General features: G+C 53.8%; 8 protein-coding genes across 8 annotated transcripts; 2 read left to right on the plus strand and 6 right to left on the minus strand.

The window, feature by feature from the left end:
- Positions 1 to 4: 4 nt before the first annotated feature.
- On the minus strand, positions 5 to 1461 carry NCS54_01139400 (Hypothetical protein; the record flags this gene model as incomplete). Its single annotated transcript, XM_053156672.1, has 3 exons — positions 5 to 801; positions 852 to 1106; positions 1167 to 1461. The coding sequence occupies 3 exons, from the start codon at positions 1459 to 1461 to the stop codon at positions 5 to 7; spliced, it is 1347 nt and encodes a 448-aa protein (XP_053012647.1).
- A 1013-nt stretch (positions 1462 to 2474) lies between these two features.
- On the minus strand, positions 2475 to 3497 carry NCS54_01139500 (Hypothetical protein; the record flags this gene model as incomplete). The annotated part of the gene is made up of 1 exon (XM_053156673.1): positions 2475 to 3497. The coding sequence occupies one exon, from the start codon at positions 3495 to 3497 to the stop codon at positions 2475 to 2477; it is 1023 nt and encodes a 340-aa protein (XP_053012648.1).
- Positions 3498 to 5147: 1650 nt separating this feature from the next.
- On the minus strand, positions 5148 to 6870 carry NCS54_01139600 (H/ACA ribonucleoprotein complex subunit CBF5; the record flags this gene model as incomplete). Its single annotated transcript, XM_053156674.1, has 4 exons — positions 5148 to 5692; positions 5746 to 6377; positions 6460 to 6616; positions 6744 to 6870. The coding sequence occupies 4 exons, from the start codon at positions 6868 to 6870 to the stop codon at positions 5148 to 5150; spliced, it is 1461 nt and encodes a 486-aa protein (XP_053012649.1).
- A 600-nt stretch (positions 6871 to 7470) lies between these two features.
- On the minus strand, positions 7471 to 9209 carry NCS54_01139700 (Hypothetical protein; the record flags this gene model as incomplete). Its single annotated transcript, XM_053156675.1, has 4 exons — positions 7471 to 8552; positions 8601 to 8761; positions 8813 to 8894; positions 8957 to 9209. 4 exons carry the CDS (start codon positions 9207 to 9209, stop codon positions 7471 to 7473), a joined length of 1578 nt encoding a protein of 525 aa, XP_053012650.1.
- Positions 9210 to 10671: 1462 nt separating this feature from the next.
- Positions 10672 to 11868, minus strand: NCS54_01139800 (DUF3669 domain-containing protein; the record flags this gene model as incomplete). The annotated part of the gene is made up of 1 exon (XM_053156676.1): positions 10672 to 11868. One exon carries the CDS (start codon positions 11866 to 11868, stop codon positions 10672 to 10674), a length of 1197 nt encoding a protein of 398 aa, XP_053012651.1.
- A 1040-nt stretch (positions 11869 to 12908) lies between these two features.
- On the minus strand, positions 12909 to 16327 carry NCS54_01139900 (CN hydrolase domain-containing protein; the record flags this gene model as incomplete). The annotated part of the gene is made up of 4 exons (XM_053156677.1): positions 12909 to 15633; positions 15683 to 15695; positions 15748 to 16074; positions 16192 to 16327. 4 exons carry the CDS (start codon positions 16325 to 16327, stop codon positions 12909 to 12911), a joined length of 3201 nt encoding a protein of 1066 aa, XP_053012652.1.
- A 5346-nt stretch (positions 16328 to 21673) lies between these two features.
- NCS54_01140000 (Hypothetical protein) lies at positions 21674 to 23397 on the plus strand (the record flags this gene model as incomplete). Its single annotated transcript, XM_053156678.1, has 3 exons — positions 21674 to 21959; positions 22013 to 22270; positions 22319 to 23397. The coding sequence occupies 3 exons, from the start codon at positions 21674 to 21676 to the stop codon at positions 23395 to 23397; spliced, it is 1623 nt and encodes a 540-aa protein (XP_053012653.1).
- An 820-nt stretch (positions 23398 to 24217) lies between these two features.
- NCS54_01140100 (Hypothetical protein) lies at positions 24218 to 25174 on the plus strand (the record flags this gene model as incomplete). Its single annotated transcript, XM_053156679.1, has 4 exons — positions 24218 to 24385; positions 24443 to 24501; positions 24562 to 24932; positions 25008 to 25174. 4 exons carry the CDS (start codon positions 24218 to 24220, stop codon positions 25172 to 25174), a joined length of 765 nt encoding a protein of 254 aa, XP_053012654.1.
- Positions 25175 to 25554: the final 380 nt, after the last annotated feature.

Raw genomic sequence — 25554 nt, forward strand, 5'->3', positions numbered from 1 at the left:
CTCATCACTTGGTTGCCTTCTTGGGTGGCGGGTCAAATACAAGCTGGATGTTGCGCGTCTCAACAGGACTCTGTGTAGTAGAAGAGCGCTGCTTCTTTCGAAAGCTCCTTCCTGATCCACCAGCACGTTGCTGCTGCCAGGGGTTGTTACTGTCCTGGCCTAAGCGAGGGGTGGTGATGGTAAAGCCGGGGCTGTAAAGAGGAGAGTCCACGTTGGGTGATGTGGCAGGGTGACGAGACTGGCCGGCCATCAGCGGCGCAGCAGAGCTGCTTGAGAGGGTCGATATCGGCGAGATATCGTCGGCTGGGCTCTGTTGAATAGGAGTGTGGACGGGAGGGGGCTGAGAAAGGGGAGGGGCAAAGGTGTCCAGCTTATGGCCGCCGCGTAGACTGGTCATGGCATTGCGCGGGTTCCAGAGGGACGATCCGGATGGGGACTTGGCCTCGTCCATGTAAGGCTGGCCGACATACTCCTTGTCAATGTTGCGAAAGGCCGTCCCCCGGGGTGTCAGACGAGCCTGGCAGTGGAATGACATGGAGGAGCGGCGGTTAAGGACAGAACGCTTCTGGCGCTTACGGCGCTGCACGAAGACGCAGCCGGCAATGGCGAGCAGGAAGACGAATCCACCAATGGCGATGGCAGCGATGGAGGTGTTGGGGAGCGAGTAGTTATCCCCAGGGGCAACAGGGGCAGATGGGTTGACCATCTCAATGGTCCTCTCACTGAAGACGGTGTCATTGAGACCGAGAGTGGCGCCAGGTTTGGGCCGTTGCTGACATCCAGCTTCAAGAGCAACCAAGACTGAACAAGGGTTAGATCGCAGCATTTAATAGGGTACAGGATGGACCAACAGTTGGAGATGATGGTGTGGCTGCTGTCGGCCTTGACGCAGGCATGACACTTGGCATATGCATCACCCAGCATTGCCTTGCCATCAGTATCGCAGTAGCCATACTGTTTCCTATCATCGTCAGGCTCCGTGATGCCCGCTTTCAGGGCATCCTCGAGAGGGCCGCAGGCCTCAGAGGTGATGCAGGGGCCCGAGCCGACATCTGTAGCGTTGGGGTAGCCAAAGACGCAGTAGTCGAATGAGTAACGCATGTTGTCTAATAGTTTGCGAGATTAGATGGAAGCTGCATGGAGAAGTGACATGCAGGCTGACTTACACAAGAACCAATCCAGGTCGTTCTCATCTTCACGCTTGAAGGTGCTATCCTGTAGACAAGCAAGACATCTCTGATACTTTTGGCCCGCGGGCTTGTTCTTGAAGTCGTCATCGTTACAGACAATGTCATCGCCGTTGGTGTTGGACGATCTTGGGTCAGAGCGGTCGAGGTCCGCAGAGTCAAGGCAGAAGTGGGCGCAGGGCGAGTTTGGGGCGACCTGCAATGCCAGAGCCAGAGCCGAGAACAACAGAGGCAAAAGCATCGTGAGTGATGCGGGCTGATGATGACGGGCCATTGTTGCGAGATGAAGCTGGGGGCTGTGCAAGTGTTGGTTGTTGATGCTGATAGGGGCCTCGAGGTCGAAGGATGCGGTCGAGGCCAGGCCGGCTGTTGGACGTCGTGAATGGACGAGGGAAAGACCAGGGACTGAAACAATAGGATCGGTCGAGGTCGAATTGGAGGCCCGAGGAGTGTACCGGCCACTCTTGACCTACAGCATGCTCGTCACAGTATATACTTGTAGATAGATATGTGCTGTAGCAAGCACAGAGCAACAAACGAACAACGGGAAGAGCAAATGAAAACAACAAAGCAAACTTGACAAGAAAACGAGCGAGATGCCGAATGTATATCATTATCATCACTGGATGAAAGGACCACAGGGTCTCAGGTCAGGCAGAGCAAGCCACCAATAGCATCAGACGCCAGAAAGTAGAGAAACAATAGTCCACAGGATAAATTGTGACTCTTGCTCTGGCACGGGCAGAGCCGCCAATGCTTTGCCGTGTCCATCACGCCCATTTGCGACGACACAGCCAATGAGAGACTTGAATGGCTGCCGGTGGAAACGGCGACGGGCGCCTAGGTCTGAGAGTGGATGGTGATGGTGATGGTGTTGAGGGCGAGTCTGCGCCGGGTGCCTGGGCCCAGGCGGGAAGATGGCCGCGATTGGCCAATCACGTGCCCGAGAGCAAGCGCCTCAGTGTCGCAGAGCGCTTAAGGTTTGCCCTACAGCCAATGGCTCTTCAGCGCCTGGACCCCCTACCGTACGGTACCGCTTAGTGCTCCCGTTGCCTGTGCCTGACCGTGCTCTTCAGCGCCTGGGCCGTCTTTGCGTCTGGGCGGTGTCGATGCGCCGACCGTTTGGGTCTTGATGAGATCGCAGGATGCAGGGCCAAGCCCCTTTTTGTCCATTTTTGGACTTGAAGTCCATCCATTCGAACTGAATAGGTAGGTACAGCTAATGTTACACCAATTCCAAACGCCTTCCCGTTCTATCCCGTGGTATTTTTTTTCCGACCCGTCCCATCACATGATCCCATACCCAACTGCATACATGCACCGCTTGTGATCCTCACACCGCGCGTGAAACACCATGAACCCTCCGTCCTCGGAACTTGTGCCGCCTCCAGGACCCCGGAGACCCAGCGCCGGCGTCTTGAGGAACGGCGCCGGGCCCCGGACGTACGGCCCGTTTATGTCGTTCTGCGACACGGCGTATTTCACGTCGTAGGCGTCGTCAGTGTACATGTGGCTGCTGAAGAAGAGGAGGTAGCCTCCGTCGGGCAGTCGGACGAGGCTTGGCGCTTCGACAAGGGGGCCGTCTTCTTCGGCGATGCGGTCCATGATGGTTACGGGGTCGCCGATGTGTGTTGTGCCGTCCTTGGCTGATACGCGCTGGAGACGAAGGGGGGTAGGATGACCGATGCCGAGAGCGTTGCCGTCGACCTTGTAGATGATATATCGTCGACCCGTTGACTCATCAAAGAAGCCTGTCGGGTCGATAGCTCCGCCTTCGTCTCGAGGGCACACGATGGGCTTGGGGTCCATCGTATAAGGGCCAGTGCTCTTCTTGGAGCGTGCAGCACCAACACAGTGACCGCCTTCAGGAAGTTCTCCTGAAAAGTACATGATGTACGAACCGTCACTCAGCTGTCGGACATCAGGGGCCCAGTAGTTGCGACCACTCGTCCACCCATCAGTGGGAAGTGCGTCTTGGTCAAGATGAGTCCACTCGCCAAAGGGGTCATCAGCAGTGGCCACCTGAATGTGATGTCCGTTGCCACTGGTTGCAAAGGCGACCCAACGTCCGTCACCGTCCCTGAGAATGGACGGGTCAGGAAAGTCGACTCCTATCCTCGGCTCGAGTGTTGTAGTGCCGTCTTGTCTCCGTCTTATATGTTGTTCAGGGGGTGATCCAAGAACAGGAGTAGATGCATAGTGAAGAGAGGGAATCTTTGTAGGAAGACAAGTGACGGGGTTGAAAAGAGAGAGTAAAAGAGAAAGGGAGAGTATCGTCCTCCAGGGACTAGTCGTTGCAGCAGTAGACATGTTGGGCGTCCTTTATGAAAGCTCAACGAGGAGAGAGAAGTTTTCCAGCCAGTGGGTTATAAGTCGTCGAATGCTTGAGCCTCAATCCAGGTTCCTGACAATCTCAGATGTCATGGAGGGTTGATCACTGGAGCTCTGGGTGCAACTAAGTGGTGATCAGCAAGTCTCTGACGTTTTTGTTTGTCTTGTCGTCGTTGACTCTGCTGGGTACACCTAACAACAGTTTGAGAGAAAGGAAAAAAAAGGAATGAAGCAAAAGTTGAAAGTGTGAAGAAAACTGCTGGTAACCTCCCAACAGACACACCATTCACCACACACTCTCTCTCTTATCTTTATACCTGTCCAGCTCACACCTCCCCATCCAATGGCCCCATCATCTCGCCAAGCCAACACCTCGAACGCTTTCGATATAGCTTCAATGCGTACCGTACCGCTCAGCTCAGTTCGCTTCTCGCGACCCCCCAAGTAGCCTAGCTTGAGTTTATGAGGGTATTTTAAGACCTCTTCGCTTTCCTGCATTGGTTTAATTACACCAAGGGGACAAGGGCAGTGTAGGGACCATGACCAGCCCGGCGCGTCGGGTGGCTCCAGTCGCGCGTGTCCAAGTAAGCGCTCGACCAGGATGTGCCAGGGCGATTTCATGCCGTGTCATGCCAGACAGAACAAGACTCTCTTTCAGAAGATACCGCCATGCAGACAGATCCTTGATTGCCCCCTTCTAGTCATCATGTGAAACAGGGGCGATGCAACTCTCGTCTGTCCGTGATTCGCCCAATGTTTCCCACATGTTTCCCACGTTTCGCCCACCTTATCTCTCACCTCTCACCTCTCACCATCTCAGGTTCACACACCTGCAGCTAACGTCTAGTTTCAGTCGCCTGAGCCTCAACAGAGTTCCTCGTATTGTGGAACTTGGACAGCTCAGAGCCCTCCATGGCTCGTAAAATGTCGCTCCTGGTGGAACCCTACGCGCCAGTTTCAGCCTCAATCGATCCATTCATCGTCGTCCCCAGTATAAATGTCATCATCGCCTCAGCGCCAACGCATGCATCGCCCAGACCGTCTCGGCGTTTCAAACCCGTGGATCCTTCGGCTCGGGCTCACATCCATGCCATGGATATCACGGGACAGACTCTAATAGTAGAGACAGATATGGATGCAGATGCAGAAGAACCAACTCCACCAGATCCTTAGCGACCAAGATATTACATGTTCGCTAACTACTCGCCTCCATCATGCGTGGCAGTGCCTGCGTCCCTAACTCTGCCCTCACACAACCACAATCCATCCATCTACAGCAGTACAACATGGGCACACACGCACACACGCACACAATCACACGCACCGTCTGTCTCGGAGCTTTCTGCTTTGATCATCCTTCTTTGTATTGATGGCCTTTCATCTACTCCAACCAGGATTTTCGAACCAAACGCCAAGTCCCCAGAACGACAAAACAGTTCAAACAAGAAACACTCCAGCAGCAAACACGGCAGACAGTATGGTACAGCTTTCAGACCGCCCCATATCAACAGCCCAGACCCTGCTTCTCGGGTATCAAGATCCGGATGAGGGTTCGGGTTCAGCTTCAGGCTCAGGCTCAGGCTCAGGCTCAGGTCCGTCCCCACGCCCAGGACCAGGGTCAGGATCCCTTTAATCGCTGTCATCATCCATCGCCTCGCCCTTGGCCGCCTTCTTAGCAGCCTTGGCCGCCTTCTTCTCCGCCTTTCGTCGTTTCCGCTCAGCCTTCTCCTCTGCCGTCTCGCCCTCGTGCTTCTTGCGCTTCTTGTCCTTGCTGTCCTCAGCAGCAGGCGACGAGGGAGCGGCCTCGGCCATGGGGGTATCCTCGCTCTCCTTGGCGGGAGTAGCAGGAGCGGCGGCGGCAGCAGCAGCAGAGGTGTCGTTGCCGCTGAAGTCCTTGTACTCAGAAGTCCACTTGGCGGGAGTGGCATCGTTGGGGCGGCCGAACTTGTCGAGCTTGCCGTCGGCCTTGAGCTTCTTCTTCTCAAGGGCAACAGGGCCGAGACCCCATCGGCGGGGGTACAGGTCGCGCTCCATGATGCATCGCTTGACCTTGGCAACGACACCGTGGTCGCAGGTCGACATCTCGACAGTGGACATCTGAGCAATACCCAGAGCAATAGCCTCACCCTTGGTGGTCATGAGGACGACCTCCTCGTGGTGCTCAATGGCAGCCTCTGTACACTTTATTAGTTGACTGATCCAGAAATGATTTCACGTGAACACTAACCGTATCGCAGGAGACCGGGGAGCATCAGCTTGGCACCGTAGCACACAGCGTTGACGGCGCTGTCCTTGACGACCAGACGCTTGTAGGAAGTCAGGAGAGTCTCAAGAGGCGAGATGACCTTGCGCAAGTACGACTCATCGCGGGTGTTGTCCATCTGCCACTGAGCATCGAGAACGTCGTGGAGGGTGACCAGGCCCTTGGTCTCGTCCATGGCACCACTGCGAACACGTCGAAGCTCCTGCATGTGGCCGCCGACACCGAGAAGAAGACCCAGGTGGACGCAGAGAGTTCGGATATAGGTACCGGCCTCGCAGCTGACCCAGAAGACACCCAGGTGTCGGTCATTGTCGAACTCGATGAGCTTGCTCTCGTGGATGGTTCGGATACGGAGCTGACGCTTGACGGCAGAGATCAAGGGGGGACGCTGGAACAGCGCACCGGTGAGAGTCTCGAGAGCGCGGGCGAACTGAGCCTGGCCACCGGGCAGCTTGTCGTGGAGGCGGATGACAGCCACGTACTCCTTTCCAGCACCTTGTTGGGACTTGACGAGACGGGTGGCGCGGTCAACGCAGACAATCAGGCAGCCCGTGACCTTGGGATCGAGAGTACCACTGTGGCCAGTCTTTTCACATCTGTTGCGCGCGACAGGTTAGCGAATGCTTCTGGAACGCGCATTGACGCGGATGCTCCATCTGGAGAGAAAAGTTTGCGTACCGGAGAATGCGCTTGACCCAAGCGACAACCTCGTGAGAGGAAGGGTTAGAAGGCTTGTCGAGGTTGATGACACCAGAGCTGATGTACTGCTTGAGGTCGCGCTTCAGAGGCGAGCAGCCATTGGGGATCGGGGTGAAGTGACCAGTTCGCACGAGGACTGTTGAAGTTTTCAAACATCATGCGTTAGCGTTTTGAACGTCTTGCGAAGAAAAAAACAGGGAGCAATTGAAGCCCTCAGCGACAGCCAAGATGATGCTGAAGCTGAGGGTCACGAGGAGACTCACGCTTGTCGTAGTTCTTGAGCAGGAGCGGCCACGAGCTCGTGTCAAGAGCAGGCGTGGTGGCCTGGGGCTTGATGGTGTACTCATCCTCCTCCGACCCCTTCTTCACGACCGCGACTTCCTTGGACATGATGATTAGAGCAAATGACAATCAAAGATGTTGATTCCCTTTTTGTAGAATCTGTAGATGTACCGGGCCGAGCGCGGCAGGTGCTTCTTTCTTGACAGGAGGGAAAGAACGGAAGGGTGAAGTCGTTGGTCTCCTCGGTGTCTTGCCCGGTGTGGTGGTTGGAAGCTTCCAAATTTTTTTTCCTCTGGCTCGCTGGAGAAGGATGATTGTGTGGGGCCGGGAGGAAAGCGCGACCGGTGTGTGGCGGCAATTGAGCACTAGTCCGGATTAGGTCACCTTGGCTCCCAGCCACATACATTAGCCACGATTGAGCACGTGCAAGACGTATTAGCCACGGTCACTAGCCACTTTTCCCCTTGAAGCCGAAGAGGATTCAACTCATTCAAGTCACCAATCACCATCACCATCATGTTCACTGTCAATCTGGGAAGCTTCATCACAAGTTCATGTCATTATATTCTTCAAGTCTGGGCTCTTCATCCCATAAATGCCCACATAGTGGTGGTATCCAGATCTTTCATCTCTCATTAACACACATTGGTATCTCCATCGCCAAACGCCAGGCTCATACACACAAAACAAAAAGACATCTGATCATGTCTACCTGTCGCTACCGTCTTGGTGCGGTGTGCGACCACTTCGCGGATCATCCTCATCATATGTGTGAGGGTCATCCACGTTGCTGAGTCTGTCTGAAAAGGACCCCTTCCCTCGACGGTGTCCCCGGCTGGACTCCCCGTTCTGTGGGTACTCAGCCTGAGGCTGTCCGGGCTGGGGATACTCGGTTTGAGGGTACCCAGACTGGGGGTATCCAGGCTGAGGGTATCCAGTTTGGGTATATCCCGGGTGAGTGTACTCGTGCTGATAGATTCCCATGGCCCCTTGAGGACTCTCCACAGAGGTCATCTCGTACTCCTCCTCTTGCTTGCCCTTGCCCTTTGAGCCAGAGGTGTGGACAGAGGCTTCATCGCCACCCATAGCAACCCCAATATGAGGGCTGCTTTGGTTCTGCTGCTGATACATCCTTTGCTGCTCGTACATCTGTTGTTGTTGGTATAGTTGTTGCTGATATAGCTGCTGGTGTTGAAACAATTGCTGCTGCTCGTACAGTTGGTGTTGGTACATTTGTTGCTGGTACAGTTGCTGTTGCTGCTGCTCAGACAGCGGTAGGTCTGGGATCGAAGAGTTGGGGGCCATCACGGGCCAGTGAGCGAGCTTCAGCTCTGTCGCGCTCACAGGGCTGCTGTACTGTGAGGCGAAAGGCGACACGTGCTGCTGGAACGGCTTCTCGGATCGAACGCTAATCGGCGACTCGTCCCAGCCTCTCAACGGCTTCTGGCTCATGGGGGTGTCGCGAGTGGTGCCAAACATGGGGGTAACGCCCGGCCAAGACTTGCGCGGCTTGTTATTGAGCGTGTTGAGGAAGGCCCTTCTCCGTCTCCGGCCGCGCCAGATAATGGCGAAGCCGAGAATGACCAGAAGCACGGCAAATCCAGCAAAGGCGATTCCGACCTTGGCATCAAGGGTCAAAGGCCCTTCGTTGAACCAGTCGGGGTTCACAGATTGCATGGGTGTCGGTTCCGTTACATTGACATTGTCCTTTGAGAAGATACTGCCTTCGGTAGAGACTAGCGTGCCGGGTGAAGGTTGTTGTTCGCATCCGGCTTGGAGGACGGTAATGACTGTGGATGGTCAGCTTTGAAACAAGTGAGTGAGACTATGGCACGTACAATTGGCAAGGAAATGGTTGTCGCCAGCTTGCAGACATTCCGTGCATCCGTTAAAGTCGAGGGTATCATCCACAGGCCAAATATCACAATATTCATATTTGTCGACCTTGGAAGAGAGGTTCTTGTACACAATGGCATCATGGAAGGGTCCACAGGCCTTGCTATGGACACATTAGCAAATGCTCGAGCAATTAGGATGGCAGGTCTCGTACGAGGTCATGCAGGGCGTGTTGATGACATCCTTATTATCGGGGATTCCAAACAGACAGTAAGAGACTGCATAGCGGAGATTATCTGAATGCGCCGGCCCAGGTCAGTAATGTCGACAGCATGAGCAACGGAGTGCGGCAACTCACATAGGTAGTACTGTTGGTCAGTCTCATTATCAGAGGTGCGGTAGTCGCTCGTCTGCTCGCAGGCGAGGCACTGCTGAAACACAACGCCAGATCCGCTAGTGTAGTCGTCCTCATGGCAGACAATATCGTTGTTGGTGGTGGAGGAGAGCACGTTGCCGCACAGCGTCCCACAAGGCGAGTCGGAGGCGACGAGGAGCGAGGCGGCAGGGCTGAGCAGGCCGAGGCCTACTGCTAGTAGGCTGGAGCCACGCATCGTTATGAAAGAACGAGGTCAAGGTGGTGGTCGCAGAAGGTTTGACAATCCGAAACAGGGCTCGGAGACTGAAGAATAAAGAAGACGGAGCCCTACGGCGACGACGGGTCCGCTGAGTTACATGCCCAGTTCAGACGATGCGATGCGATAGGCAAGGCGATAGGTAGGTAGGTGGGCGAGGTTTTACTTTGTGGACTGTAGGACGAGGTTGGGGGCCGAACGACGATCGGCCGGGGCTCTTATATCAACCCGATAGACCCTTCTTTCCTGCGCCTTTCTGCTCCGCAATGTCTGTGCAGACGCCCGTGTGTGTGATGTGACATATGCCGACAGGTCTGCAGTGAAGCAGGCGCTTCTTGTGCCTGGACTGGTGCCGCTCGGATGAGGCGATACTGGGGGAATCTGCTGTTGCAGCGCGGCTACAGGAACTCGGGGGGCAAGAGTTCTTTTACTCCGGACTGAAAGGGGGGGATCGTGTGATTGTGAATGATGCGAGTGATGAGTTCAAATGGCGCGGTGATGAGAAAGAAGCGGCCGTCGTCCACGACATGCCGTGATTGGGGGCGAGAGGGTTTTCCCAGCCTCCGCCTCTCTTGGCCCTCAAAACCCCAGTCGTCCAAGGTCAAGAATGAGTCCTCTCGAGTCCAGGATTGGCCGGGAGCCACGGACGCGGTGTGCTTCCTTCATCCAAGCCGGCATGGTCCAGAGCACGACCGAGGAGGGGAACCAGCCACTCACAGGAGCCATCACCGCTCACTGCAAGCCCCCCCTTGTCCTTTTCACACAAGCTCCGGCGGCTAGACACTCAATGATCGATCGCCCAGCCCTGTCCCGTCAGGGCTGACCCCTGTCTAGCGCCCTCTCCCGGCTTTTCCCCTCTGAAGGATTGAGCAAAGATCCACACTCGAAAGACCTCAACTCGAGCAACGTGCAGCCAACAAGTGCTCGCAGCAAGTATCTACTGCGCAAACATGCTCGAATTTCCCCGTTGCTGGCCTCAATGAGACATTTGCGTCGTATGATGCTTCTTTCCGTATTTCCGAAAACCATACGATGCGCAATAGCTTGTCCGACTAGCAGCCGCGGTGGTAATTACTATCAAAACTCGTCAGTAATAGGCTGGTGGACACTCACGCGGGTATGGAAATAAACGAGACGCCAGAGGATCAATTTACTTATTTTAATAATAATATTTAGGGGAGAATGAGCTAGTATGTCTATCCTTTTGTCTTGCTTTTTGCTTAACCCAGGTGACACTATGCTTCATCTCAACACTTGCACTAAGCTGCCATGGTTTCATGTTGTAGACCATGTTAACGTAACCTTAATTGGACCCGAAATTTTGGGTCCCAAGGCAACTTATGAAAACCTCGAATCCCCAAGGCAACGAAAGAAGTTAAGCTCCTTGTCAACCTTTTAGCTCTGCCCTTAAGGATGTTCATCCATACCCTTACCTTCCCAATTAGGGAACCGACGATATCTTCTTCTGCTTCTCCTCCTCCAACCTCACCACCCCCTGGATAAACTGATTTGGCAGATCTCGGATCTCCTCTGGTTCCCCCGCCAAGACTCTCCCAGCTGTCTCCAGGTAAACTTTGACAAATTGATCCCACAGACCCTGAGCGACTGTGGACTCTTGTAGCGGCCTTGGGTAATATGGGTCATTTATCCCAAAGGCCTGGACTGCCATGGCGATGCCCTCGGCGTCCATGGTGATGGTTCTGACTTGGTTAAAGTCTAGGAGCCACAGGACAGTTTTTCGATGATGGAAGTCTTCCAGGTCATCACTGGGGGGGCCAGTCCAAGTGTTTGGAGGCAGGGCAGCGATATCTGCGGCGCTCATACTTGGCAGAGGCTCCGTGACGCTCCCAAGGGCAAATTCAACATCTCTTGCGTCCGTCTTCGCCCCCCAGTGCATCACCGCAAGGGCAGTCGCCATTCCTAAGGCGATCTCCTCCACTCCAAGGTCCAGCTCAATAACATGGTTGAGGTGCATTTTAAAGTTGCGCAGGGAGAAGAACATCCCGCCGCTTCTCCCCTTCTGTGATCCAAGGTAGACTCGTACCAGGCAGTCCTGGTTTGCTGGATCATTGAGTGCTTTGGTCTTCCCTGACTCCGCGCAGAATCGTTCGATGAGTAGTTGTCGCGTTAGCCCCGGGAGTGGGAGTATCTTCTCAGTGCAGAGCCCGTGGGTTGGGAGATGACAAACGGACTGGGCTGCTTCCACGAGAGCCTTGTTGTTGTCCCAAAATTCTTGTCGGTCTCTCGGTACGAAGCCGTAACACTTGGGGATCTTCACTGAGGTGACTTGATGGAGTTTGAACTGCTCCAGGAGGATCTTGTGCTTGACGTAGTCGTTCCACAGCTCGTTATCATCGCTGACCTTGGCCAGTTTGATGACTAGGGATTTCCCATGCTGACCGAATATCGCTCCGCATGCTCCCGCGCCGACTTTTCTAAAGCCATCGGATTGCTCAAATTGGGCCACTGTGTGCTTCCTGCTAAAGGATGAGGATGTCGAGACGATTCGGTTCAAGGACAAAACGTGTTTAAGCTGACTATCCACGAGCTTTGGGGAGTGGTGTCGGGACTCATCAGGTATATAGGACAACCCTAGAGCATGGACCGACTTCGAGAGAGCTTCAATATCGTCGGACATGGTGAAATCTGTTGGTAGCGACCAAATATGGCTCCGTAGGCGCTTGCGCCAATCTTTCGAAAGGGTTCTTGTTGCTGTTGATCGACTTCTGTAACTGTGACAGTTCTTTTGCTTGGTGACGCCAAGACGATCTCATCCAGCAAGAACAGTCGGCTCAGCTGGGCGTCTAGGTCCTTTGTTGACAGCCGGAGGGAAGGTACCTCCGGAGTGATAGATGTAGACACCTAAGCACCGTAGAATCTAAAGTTGAAAGTAAGATAAATGGGATATGATTATGATAGAATTATCTCAAGTTGTGTAGAAATGGTCTAACTGCATCCGTAGAAAGAAGGCGAGGTTATAAACAGCTTATGATATTGTTTATTAGAGTTACTGCTAAGGTTTATATATGCAGAAACCTTGGATCCATGAGTCACAAGATGAGCGCTCCTGTGGCTGTAAAACTCAAAGAGCAAACAAACCTCGCTCCATTCAGCATCAGATAACAATCCCAACAAGAAAACTCATTCTCAGTACACAAGTCATGTCAAAGTCTACACTCTAATAGTTCCACCGGCTTCAACACTACCTTGGACAAGCCATGGCGCATAGCACAAAAGGTTCATTGTAGTATAATTTGATTTGAAGGTTATATCCATTATCTACATACCACCAAACCAAACTCCTGGCTCTGTTCCCCAACACTATCCAAACAAAAGAAATCCCAAAGGATCGGAGGGAGATCGGTTGCAACGAAAGATGGGCTAAGGTGAGTGCAAACTCCCGACATCTAACATGCAGTATGAAATGAACCAAATCCTCCACCCAGATCATCATGGGCTTGCAGAAGAACAAAGCACCATTGGTATCGTGGCCGCCAGCTACTCGCGAGGGCAGCCAAAAATCCGCATCCCATCATGAATTTACCAAAATTTTCGTCCGTCTCATCCATGGATCGCTGGCTAACAAACAGCCAGTCAATGCCGCTCTCTTATCAACATAAAATGAATTGTATAGAATCGAAACTCCACTGAGTGGATGTAGTACAGGTCATAAAATCGTCACGCCACGGAGCTGGCGGGAACTTCAACTGGGGTGAGGGCGTCCAGTTCAGCACATCGAGGCGTGGGTGTCTTCGCCGTACCCTCCAGATTACCACTGAACAGGGGCTCAACGTCGGCATCGTTCGTGTTGAGCACCATCGCCTTGGGTGTGGACGGGTTGAAGTAAGGTGTAGCAGGCGAGCGCCCGGGGGTGGAGATAGTCTGGAGCGTTTCCGTGACTGATCCGCAGTCACTGGCTTCTGCAGCCTCGTTCTGCGAAACTTGTGTGTCTTTGATGGTGGGTTTCTGGGACTCTACAAAGGCCATCTGGCTGGCATCGCCAGATGATGCTCGACGAGGTTCAGGCTGTCCCGGTTCCAAGTACTGCGACGTGCCAGTGCTAGAGGCCGGTCTCTGTGGCGGGGATGGCTCTGGGGGCGATCGCGACACGGGTATTGAGATCTCATTGACACGACCTCTGTTAGATGACGGCCTCCGGCCATGAACAGGGCAGCTCGGCGAAATGATGGCCTCGACTCTTTCAAACCCTTCTGAGGGACCCTCATCCGACCGACGCCGTCCGTTGTTGTTGTTGTTGCTGACAGACGAGCCCCTTCCGGTTCGAGATGGTCGGGTACGAGATTGACTCGAGCGGATACGACGATGGAGTCTGTCGTTCCGAGTCGAATCCGCCGATGATGCTCGCTCATGGGGTGGTACCTCGGCGTCGTCCTCTGGCACACTGTGGGTAGGGGAAACCTTGGGCCCAGGAGTCCGACCTCGGCTGGCAGCCCGCGAAGCTGGGCGAGCCATGTTGATTGCAGAGTTTGGGGTACCAGCTCTGTCATTGGTGGCGAGCGTATTGTTTGCAGGGAACGAATTGCTGCGCTGATGGTATGTCGCTCGGGTCAGGGACTGGCGAGTGTTTCGCCCCTCATCACTAAGGATGCTCGGGCTTGCGGCAATGCGAATCGTATGCTGATCCGATGGAGTGGTGGCAGGCTCACTGGGACGAGAACGGCTCTGGTTCCTGGAGTGAGGTGATTGGACCCGCCGCTCAGCAACTGGCGTGGTAGCAGAGGTTGAACGCAGCCTGTTCACCGATTCGGCTCGCTGAGAGATGTTTTCCAGGTGTTGTGAAATTGCGGCACTGGTCTCTCGATCCCCAAGGGAAGAGTCAGATCTTTCATGCATCCTTGACCGACTAGCATTGCGCGACTTGGGGGAGGACGGCCGCTCCAACGACTTGTCTTCTACCACCGCTGCTTGCACCGTCCCTTTGGAATTGACAGATGATGCCGAATGCGTCGTTCGGTGGCTCTTGGAAGTCCGGTTAGAACGGTTGGAAGAGGTGTTGGACTGAGGGGACAGCGAATGGAGATGTCGGAGATCCTTGGGAGTTGCATTCTCCTTGACCCGGTCCTTGACACCGTTTCGACTTGCTGGGCGCTGGCTCCCGGTGATGGCCGGCCAGGGAAAGGGTTCTGGTCTTCTCCCAATTGGGGTGCCAGGCGTCCAACCTCCACCAGAAATAGGTGTCCGCATGAAGTTGTCATTTGAGCGCCAGAAATACGGATGGTTAGAAACAGGAGAGACGTCTTCAAACGGAGTTGTTGGGCTGAATGGGCCTGCACTCTGGATAGTGACCTCCCCGCCGTAAATTAGCTTCTCTGAGGAGAAGAAGTTTGACGGATAACCGCTCAGAGGCGCACCGCTATCGGGATACGGGGTGCTCTCCTCTGGTGGCCGAGGATTTGTGCGAACAGTCCTCACTGAAGAAGCCTCAGACTCTTCCGACTTGAAAGAACGGATCGACTTTTCTGATCTCAACGATGCAGCACTGAGTGGGTGGTCTGGTGGGTATTGGTACGGCATGATAGGAGGGGACTCGGGAATGATCAGACGGGGGCGAATCGCCATGGGTGTCGGACTCGGTGCTGATGGAGTGGGAATGCTGAGTCTTCCAGTTCCAGGAGAGCGCGCTGAGTTGGCCTTGATGAGGTCTGATTCCTTGGGGATGCTGATTGTAGGTGCTTGGCGCCTTTTGGACGGCTTCATGTCCTCGGCAAGGTCATCGGGCAATTGAGGTAGTGGTGGCAGGCATTTGTGCTTGCTCTCGGAAACCCTGGCCTTGAAGCTGTTTTGTTTGTCGTCAATGGACTTGTCGACTGAGCGTTTGCTTGAATCATTGGCTTCTGTGACCTCCTTGGGTGATGGGCTGTCTTTGGTCTCCGTTTCGCCCTTGTTCTTCTTGTCTTCTTCAACCTCTTTGCCCTTTTTGGAGGAATCGTCTGCCTTGTCATTTTGCTGAAGGTGTCCAGGAGCTTCCATCCCAGAGCCTCCGGCCTCGGGTCGGTAAACGAGCTTGGCGTAGGGAGAGTTGTTTGTGTCGACGACCAGAAGTTCCTTTTCTCCACGTCCCAGGAGGCCGTAGACTTTGACTTCGCCATCCTGGATGCCAATGACTGCGCTGGTGCCGGCGTACAAGGCCTCTTCTTCATTGCCGGAGCGATTGCAGAAGACGACAATGATCTCGTCCTGGTTCTCGGAGCGAATGAGTGGTTCGAGTCGCGTGACCCAATATGTCAGGGTTTCCATGTCGGGTTCGTTGGGCATGCGGGTAAATCGTCGCGGCTCTTCCCTGGTCATCCAAGCCATGGAGACGATGACGAGATTCGACTCAACCTCGAGAATGTGGAAGGCAAACTCAAAGGCATGCCATGGTGCTTCGAATTTGTATGGGCTGTTGATGGTTAGTATACAGTCTAATGATGAAACAACAAAATACGAACTTGATATCCATGCCTGTTGTAGATGGTTAGCAGAGAGATGAATGGTGTATAGATTGGGCACTCACAGATGCCAATACTTGTGTTGCCAAGTCCAGGAATGAAGCCATCATAGAAACCGCGGTTTCCTTCTAGCGCCCATGTCTCGTCGGTGTAGTACAGAAACGACTTTCTGTAGTTTGCGATTGTTTCACCATCTCCGTTGACGACGATGACCGAGTTGTAATACTCGGGACCGGTGGGCCACTTTGGCGAGACGTCGACTTTCTCGGGGTAACCGACGGTGACGATGCAGTTGTACTTGAGGGCAATAGTCCTAGCCCAGAGAGATGTGATGCCGGAGCCGGAGGGTTCAAGGAACGGGGTAATATCTTGTAGCGACTTGAAGTTGTACCCTTTGGAAATGTTAGCAATGATGGAGCCTTGTGCAGTAAAACCGGGAGAGGAGCAAGATGTTGGAGAAGCCTCGGTCGCACTTGTACAAGATCTTGCTCCTCTACAACAAAAATTACCAGAGAAAGCCAGCTCGGGTAGAACGAGGAGATCGAGGTCTTCCGGGTTCGCCCTCGACAAGACGGCATCGGCTCGATTTAGATTGTTGTCGACGTCTCCCACCTGGGGCGCGAACTGCAAGCAACCGATCCTCATGTCTGCGACGCCAGGTCGAACCCCGCAACAGCAACACGGCTTTCCAGCCTGACGACGTCGTGTGAGCAAGAACGCGAGGCCTCTTCGAGGTCAGCGTGCGTATACAGCGCAAAAAAGGACAAACGATGCAGAAACAAATCAACAGACAAAAACTCCGAGATGACGACGACGACAACGACAGGCCGGACAGAGAATAAGAGGAGAGGATGGGAAAGCGACCTGGCGGAGCATAAGCGGAGGAAGGCCGAATTTAGCGCAGGCAGGCGGGGGCCAAAGCGATATATGAGACAGAACAAGGCCCCCGGAGGCTGGAGAAGGCGCCCATGGATGTGTTGGTTGCTTGCTTGCCCGCTCTTCGCTCTAAGATGTTGGCTGCGTTGGTTGCCAATTCCATGCGCTCCAAAGCCGGGTGTTAGTTGATGTGATGGTGGGCGACGGGGAGACGGTGGAGGCGGGCGCTGCTATGCCAAACGGTTGGAGGGGGTGGGAGCTTGCGGCTTGGAGAAACTTGGGTCCAACCACAGGCGAGCGTTAAGCGCTTGGGAGCAAGGCGTCGACAAGGGTCCTATCGGGGCCATCATCCTTCTTCCCCCATCCTGGGGACCCCTGTCCCCAGAGCATCCCAGCTCCAGCGTCTTCTCCCACTGCAACTGGCCGCTGAGCGTGCTTGTGACAGCCCCTAGAAGCCCACGAGAAAGATTCGTGGGCGTTTTTGAGCGCCTGCAGGCGCCCCAGCATCTTTTCACCGCGAGGCTTCCAATGAGTGAGCCGCTGCGATCGCCACGAGAATGAGGGCCTCTGCAAACGGCATGTCAGGGGGTGATCACTCTTATTGGACTCAACGTCGTTGCGGGCGGGACGGGGGCCTGCCAGAGTCCGAGGCGCTTCAGCCCAGCGGGGTCCCACGTCGTCTCTGCAAAGTGCGTACATTCTTGCCCTGTTCACTCACGGTCAGATCCGAATGGATGACCTCTCTCATCAAAAGCCTCACTCTCCACCAGCTTCAACAACACTCTCTTCTGAGGGGAGTCTATCACGATCCCAACCTTCCATCTTCTGTGAACCCCTCTCGAGCTGCAGAGGCGGTCAGCTAGTTGGTTATTGCGCATGACGGTGCGTGGTATCCTGTGGGTAAAGAAATCAGGCTCTGAGGGCAGGTACCTACCAACAGCACAGTGGCAGAACTTAAGCCCGCGTGCTTTCCCGTACGTCCAATCTCAGGCCCTGATATCAGCCATGAGATCCCGCCCCACCATATGTCGCGATGGATATGAACGTGGGTGTTGGCCCTCAGGTTTGTGAAATACCCGGCAGACCATGAGAGACATATGCCCCCTATGACGGTACCCTTTTTCCTGGCAACTGATTGATTGGCTCTGCGGCTCCAGTTGGGGGCTTTGTGAGTGCAATCGTCTTACCACGCAGACAGCAACCAACACATCTTCAAGACCGTTTCAACTGATCAACCTCGATCAGACCTGTCAAAAACGCAACAAGGCCTCAAGACGCAACCGTTGACCGTGCACGGCGCACAGTAGCCAGTCTCATGCCGGGGACTCGTCGGATTACCCTCGTCACATCACACGTCAAAAAGGATGCCGGTAGGCTGGTAGGGCGCTCTGCGGCTGAACGCCATTGGTTTCCGATAACTCGGTTCAGGCGCGAAATTGTTGTCGTCAATTCGCCATATCAGGCCGCCAACTGACCCTGGCCCAGTTGCCCAATGGCACAGTTATCCGATACTACCGGTCCCTCTTTTTTCCCTGCGAGACGAAAAATTCGGCCATGGCAACCTGGGCATGCTGGCCATGGCCGTTGGGGGGGATTTTGCCCATCTCCATCTCCCCGCAGAAGCGACACCACGCAAGCCTTGCTCCACGCCTTGCTAGAGGAGCAACCCATCCATCCCTGTGTCGAGCCACGACATGGAGGAATAGAACGTAGACTAATATCGACACGCACATTGCCGCGGCCATGTGATCAGCCCACCTTTCGCGGCTCGAGAAACAGGGGGGGCTGGGTTTTTGTTCGCCAGCGTGCGCTTGTGGTGATGGGAGACGCGCGCAAAAGCACGATGCAAGCCGATGATGGCTGCTGCCTCCAACCGTCTGCAAGAGGCAGCTGGGTGGGACAGGACGGGAATTGCTCGCCGGAATGACCGTATTGGGGGGCATGGTCTAATGATTCGGGTTTTCTGTGTTCGAGTCCAACTACATTAATGCGTTCCGCTGCCTCGGGACCTCGTGTTGGTCGAGTCCATTGCTATTGTGAGTTATCGGATGTCCCGCAGGCCGAAATGAGGGCTTTTTGAAAAGTCCCTGCCCGAGCTCAAAGACCTTGAGGGATTGTTACAGGGTGAATGCCATCCTAGATGTTGTGTGACAGCAGATACTGTCTAAGGTCAGAGAGCAGTTAAGCAGGATTAAGCACTTGGGCTGAGACTACCAAGCGACAAGCGCCACTAAATCCAACGCAACGAAAGTCGGAAGAATCGTACATCGGGGCGGAAATTGGCCGCGTAATTGAGGCCATAGCATTTGAAATGTACCTTAATCTCACCCGCACGACAAGCCTGCAGTGGTGTGCGTATTCGGAGGAAGTGCCGGGTAGGCGTGGTGGTTCATCCACCCACTTCAACAAGGTGCAGCACATTGGCGTCCTTGGCATCTCGATGATCATGAATGATAAGAAATTTTCAAATGTGAAGGTGGGATTGCATCTTTTGCCATCGAGGAGTTGTTAGACTACGCTCCATGGTGTTTGGTGTTTCTTCCGGTAAATGTTGGTTGTTCTGGGGTTGTCATGTTGACTCCTTGCGGCATGAGTGGGCTGACATGTTCATGAAAGGCAAATGAATAGGTATCTGGGGATGACAATGAAGTGAGAATATGTGGTTCAACGTAAGATAACGAACATGCATTTTTTTTCTTGCACATTATGCAGCCCTACACCAAAAAGATCTGCCCTAAAACACCACAAGAAGTTGCATCGCTCGCCCACTCTTTGAAAGGTGTGGACAAACACCAACCCCACGCATATGCCGTAACCCTCCACAGCCTTATGTTGGGTAATACGCCAAGTGCACATGCCACGACAGCACAACTGGCTTGATGTCCGGGCCTCATTGACAACCTTGCTGATCTGCATTTTCCTCAGCCCAGAGGTCACATGAGAAATGGCGACTGCGGAACCCCGGAGGCACGGAGCACTTTACAAGATGGAGTGGGTTTCGGAACGACGATGATCGATGCCCACGTTGAACGTGGCGAGAGCCTCGTTGTTGCCAAGCCGTGACCTGGACATGTTTGCTCTGCAAAGAGTGGGCATGGAATCGAATCATGGGCTCGGGGCCTCCAGCCGAGGTCAGAGGTCAGACGACAGGGCTGCAGCAGAGTTGGACGTATCTAACCAGACACATTCATATGAAACATGGGGTTTTTACGAAGCAGAAGAGAGAAGAAGACTAGAGATGCACGAGAGATGGCGAGTTGTCTTGTAAGAGTTTATCATATGATTGGAGTTGATAAAGTCAATGGTCTCATCCCCAACTCAAATTGTACACCCTCAACGTAGGGGAACTGGATGAAGAGTACGTACTCCGAATGCCCGTTGAGAAATCACAAAGGCAAAATTGGTACTCACGCCCAACCTCCTTATGACTGAAGGCCTCGGCAAGGTTGTTCTGGCCAAGTCAAGTGAGAGTGTCGAAGGCAGCCAGGCAGCCAGGCAGACAGAGAGACTGGCTCCCCAACCTCCAATGGCTGGCCCCACGCAAATCAAGGTCACGTACCTAGAACTGCCCGCCCACTTGAATGAACAAGACATCCATTCCAACGAGCAACCGCCCAAAAGAGACAAAGTTTGGCGTTGACGCTCAATTCTTCAAGACGGGTCGCTGAACCGAACTTCTGGGAACAACACCGCCTTAAATAAAACATGATCGGACGATATTTCCTGCAAAACCTGCTCGGCGGCCAGAAAGAACCACGACTGAGTTTTCTGCTTTCTAACCCATGTCAAGCGAGCAAACTCAATGTCTCACAGTCGCATGTCTGGACGGCTTCTAGACCAATCGCGGACTCTGCAGAGTCCCGCAAGCGCGTTGATGCAGCTTCAATCACAGTCACATTGCTTCTAAGCGATCGTCGTGCTTCTAAATTTGGGGGCGGCGAGAGGGGCCACGCGATGAGGAGAGGGGAAACACCGTAGAAATGGCGGCACTTTCGCGGCAATCTGAGCGCTTGTGAACCGAGACTAAATTAGAACAAACAAGCGAGAGATGATGCTTGAACGGCTACGCTAGGATTCTTAGCCGGAGAGATCCAATTCTAGCCGAACAAGCATGTGCTGAGGGGCCAATTTGAGATCTGACCGAGAAGCATTGACTCGAGCAATCTTATTCCAGGGACCAATTGGGTGGCGTTGCATAGGAGCACAATCAAGGGTCCCGAGGCAGCTGAATCTTGTAGTTCAAGTTTTTCCATCTAATACTCCATCCGTTCAAGGTCAGCCCGGCTTGTTTCTACATGTTCTTTCGCCCCCCGCAGGTTTATTAAAGGCAGAATGGCATGATGTTTAGAGTTGCCGGCCAAGCATGACGCGCGAGAGGGCTGGCCGCTGAATGGGCCGGCGTCTGCGAGGCAGCCTCTCGCGCCATGATTTGCCCGACACGCTCCCCCGGCCCTTGCGCGACGAAGGCGTCTAGCCGCCCAGAAGGCTTCCCGCGGGGTCATGATTGGTTGCTCACTGGGCCTCATCGAGAGAGGCCCCCCGCGGTGGGCGGCCATTGGCTATGGCCCGGCCTGGGGCGGTTCTATTCTGAGCTGGCACACTCTGACTCTATTCCACGCGAGCGACTATCTGTCCTATGAAACAGGAAACCTTTTCAAAGTTCCACCAAGATCTACACCAGAGTAGGAAATGCTAATGCTCGAAACCCATGCCTGCCTTGCCTCTGTATCCCTGTGTGTGTCGTTTAATCCTGTCTTTGCGCCGGTTTGCCAGCGCGCCTCCGCTACTCCGTAGCAGCCAGCCCTCTTTGATAAAACAGCCATCCAACCCACGCCCGCTTCTCGCTGGAGGCGATTCCAATTTCTGAGCCCACTGTCTTGCCATTTCTTCGAACCGTCGTGAGAGAGTCTCGCCAGTTTTGTAACCCTTCCAGAGATCTCTAGATCACCAACTGTCAGATACTTGGATCTTGGGGTAGATCGACAGACACTGGTGCCTGTCATGCTTGGGTCCCTGCCTTGACCGACCCCATAACCTCACCCGCCGCCGGCCGCGACCCTCTCTGCACCGCCTCATCCTCATCTTTTCTTCTCCTCCAACAAAAGATCGCCAAACATGTGGAACGCTCGCCTGGGGCTGAGCTCACTGGCTCTCTTCCTCTCGACAACCACCCTCGCCCTTCGTGTTAGTCCCGGCTCTGAGTGCGCCGCCCTCTGCTCTGATGGCACAAACACCACCACCGCCGAAATCAACACCTCGAGCACAAACTCTTCAGACATTGCCTGCGAGGACAAGGACTTTTCTTCATCAGGGACTGGTATCCGGTTCAAGAACTGCGTCAACTGCCTACAAAAGAGCGAGGCTACATGGAAGGAGGAGAGTGACGTCCACTGGTTCCTGTGTAAGTCTTACCACTATACTCTATAAGTCATGTTGCTAACAGTTTAACTCTAGACAATGTGCGGTATGCTTTTGACGTCTGCCTCTATGGCTATCCCGAGGCCGTCGAGTCGGGCACAATCAATTCGCCCTGCAACATTGACGGAGCATGTGGTGCTCTCAAGGACGCCCTCGAGGTGTCCCTCGTGAAGCCAACCGACGACAACCGATTCGACTTCTGCGATGCCGACTCGAAAGCCATCAAGGGAAGCAGCTACAAGGAATGCATCAGCTGCTTGAGATCTACCTCGAGCCAGAAGTACCTGTCCAACTGTGAGTGACTCGACCCCCTCCAAGAAGCCCCGCTGACAATATCTCCAGTCCTGATTGCTCTGAGAGCAGGTTGTGAGCAGCGACCTGAACAAGGTGACGCCATTGGCCTCAGCGGAACTATCTTCACGGCTTCAGCTGTCAACATCACTGATCCAAACACCAACGAGACCCTCCCTGGTGACGGAGGTGCTCCCGTTGGTGCCATGACCACTGGCACCATTGTGGGCATCGCCGTTGGATGCGGTCTTGGTCTAGCTGGCTTCCTCTGCATCATCTTCATCTACTGCCGTCGGAGTCGGCGCGAAGCAGCAGCCATCAAGATCGAGACACCGACCCCTGACCACCAGATGCACCACCACCATGGTGCGTACGGAATCCAAAAGGCTTCCTACTTTAGTCACGGCGCCCCCAAGAACCCTGGTGGACATGAACGCGGCATATCCAACGCACAATACTACGACATGCTCGAGCAGCAGCCGTGGAACAAGCAGGCCAACGTCAACTACCACTACGCACCACACTCCAAGAGCAACGGACCCAATGGTGCTCTCCCCACGCATCCCGCTTACATGCCGCGCGTTACAAGCAAGTCCCCTGAGCCTCAAATACCCCCCAACATCCACAGATCCACCAACTCAAGGTCCAATGCCCCCGACTCGTACGCTCTCCGGGCATACCTCAATGCTGCCGAAGAGTCAGTCGAACCTGAGCGTATCAGTGAAGCCGCCTCTAGTGGACACAACTCTCGGGCTGAAAGCCGCAACCCTTCCCCTACTCGATTCGAAAAGATCCCCGAGCCAGTGGTCATTCACGCACCCGAGCCAACGAATGCGAAGCAGTCGTCCTTCACTTTCCCTTCCCTCTCCAAGCTTATTATCCCCAAGAAGCACTCCCCGCCTCCTCCTGAGGTCAGGCTCCAAGAGCCGACACCCGGGACAGCCTCGAATGAGCGCAAGCGCGAGCTGAGAATCTCCAAGCCCCTAGCAGTACTGGACCCGAGGTTCACTGATCGTCCACTTGCTGGAGGACCGATTATGGCAAGCCAGCCACCCACCGGCTTCAACGAGCAGAGGCAAGCAGTAGGCAACGACCCCATGCCTAGCAGCAACAGCCACATCTATGGCTGATATTAAATACAGTATGATGGAATAGATACCACGTGAATGATGGATATTTTTACTGGACCACCTTGTTTTTCAGCATGGAGTTAATCGGTTGGGACATTGCAACGTCTGGATCCTGGGTTATGCATAAAGTAGATATCTCCAAGAGGGCGGAATGGTGCCTGGGAACTTGGAGTACATTCGTTTTGTATGTACCTATCAACAAAGGTATAGATATATGGAATCCTAAGTCTAGTCGGTAAACATTAGTTATTACACCTCAACGATGACCATTGGCTGTCGAGACTGGCGATGCGAGTGACGAACACCCGTGGTTGAGAATCATTTATGATTACCTACTTACACATCCATACGGCAATAAAGTACTACATTTCTTTCAATAAGCATTAGGATACTGTCCTGGAACTTTCCGGTCTAGAGCGAATCAGGCTATCTTTAGTGATCTCTCCCCATGACTATACAAGTGCAAAGTTATTAGTAAAGAGAAAGAAGGGAAGTAATACAGAAACGCTAAAGGAGCTATAAGAGCTGAGATTCGGGCTACTTCTACATAGCATTAGTAGAAATAAATTATGTCTATTTATTTACCTCCTATTGTTAGCCCTCACCCTCACACTGGCCACCAGCTGTCAAGCACTGGTGATAGAAACGAAGCAACACCAAGCAATGTTTTCTCGAGCTGCCTCTAAAGCCTCGTGAAATCTCCGTTGATTAAGTTCTCTCTCTCCCCCCTCTCTCTTTCTTTCTCCACGCACTCTACAATTTCGCTTCATCGGGTTCCACAAAACACAGCCACCATCGATCACAACTATTGACGGCAACCATGAACGAGCCAACGGAGTCGACGGTTCAAGCAGAGAACCAGCCGATCACCGAAGATGACGTCCCTGCGCCAGATGTCGACGTGACGCAGACCTTGCAATGGCTTTCTGTTGCTGATCCTAGTCAGCTCGACGTTGCTACTCTCGTCACCCACAATAACTTGGGAGTGGTATGGATGCGATTATTATCGCCTGAACCTTGGATCTCCCGCTGATAGAATCACTAGCTGGCAGCTCTCCTCCAGAGGATGGAGAAGAGAGTGATGGATCAGGCCGAGCAAATCAGGTGTGTATTTACACAGATCACTATTTTCTACCCGCAGGCTCTAACCATCGACATATCTAGGGAGCTCGAAGGTCTTATCCGAAAAGTTCTCGAAATCCTCAGGCGAAACGAGGAAACCAGTCGTCCATCTTCTATTGGTAGCAGCCGTAGCTCTTCTGTTGACAGCGTTGACAGCCGTCACTCCTCGACTGGTCAACTCGCCCCCGCCGGTGACGGAGCTGAGGCTTTGACTGAGGAAGATCAGAGTGCAAATGCTTTTGATGAGATCCCCGAGAATCTTTTGGTGCTCGACGACTTCTTCAACCGCTTCATTCTAGACTCTCACCACACAACTTTGGTCGAACGCCCAGAGCGTATCCAGGCTTCATCCGCCGCCTTCGTCGAGGCCGCTAGAGACCAGTTGGGTAGCTATCTGGGCGAAACAGAGGCTCGTAAGTACACCGTCAATCGCGGCCTGCTTATTAATCTTGAGGTCATATTGGCTAATGCTCAATTTTAATCTATAGAGGCAATCATCGCCCAACCCTCCAGCCTCGACGATGAGGACACCATCGACGTCTACATCGCCCTGAGATACCGAAACAGCCCAGAACGTCACAGGGGAAGGGGGCCACCACGGCCAGTGAGAGTTTCCACGCCGATAGCCAGTCAACTTAGGCGAAACTCCTTGTAACCGTTCCAGCAAGCGAGCTGCTCCACCAAAGACACAAGCTCGACGAACGCGATCGTGTTCTGTCATCTAGGGTTCTGCCGATAATGATTCGTTATGGTTGTTGTCGTTAATAAGGACTGGCAAGCTGACTAGAGAAGCTGCGAGCGGCTGATGGCGTTCCGGATAAGATCCACGTTATGATGATATTTAATGAAATGTTGTCGATGAGTTATTGTCAATGAGATTCGCCAGACGTCTGTATTCGTAACCCTCGTGCTTGTCTTTCGTCATCTGTCGGTGGTCAAGGTATCGACTGAACCCGTCGACGTCTACCTCCCCAGGACATTGTGCGGACGATGTATTGTCACTGGCTTGCAAATCGCTATGGATTCAGGCGGCCG

This window comes from Fusarium falciforme, chromosome 9, assembly GCF_026873545.1.
Source record: "Fusarium falciforme chromosome 9, complete sequence".
Classification (NCBI taxonomy): Eukaryota; Fungi; Ascomycota; class Sordariomycetes; order Hypocreales; family Nectriaceae; genus Fusarium; species Fusarium falciforme.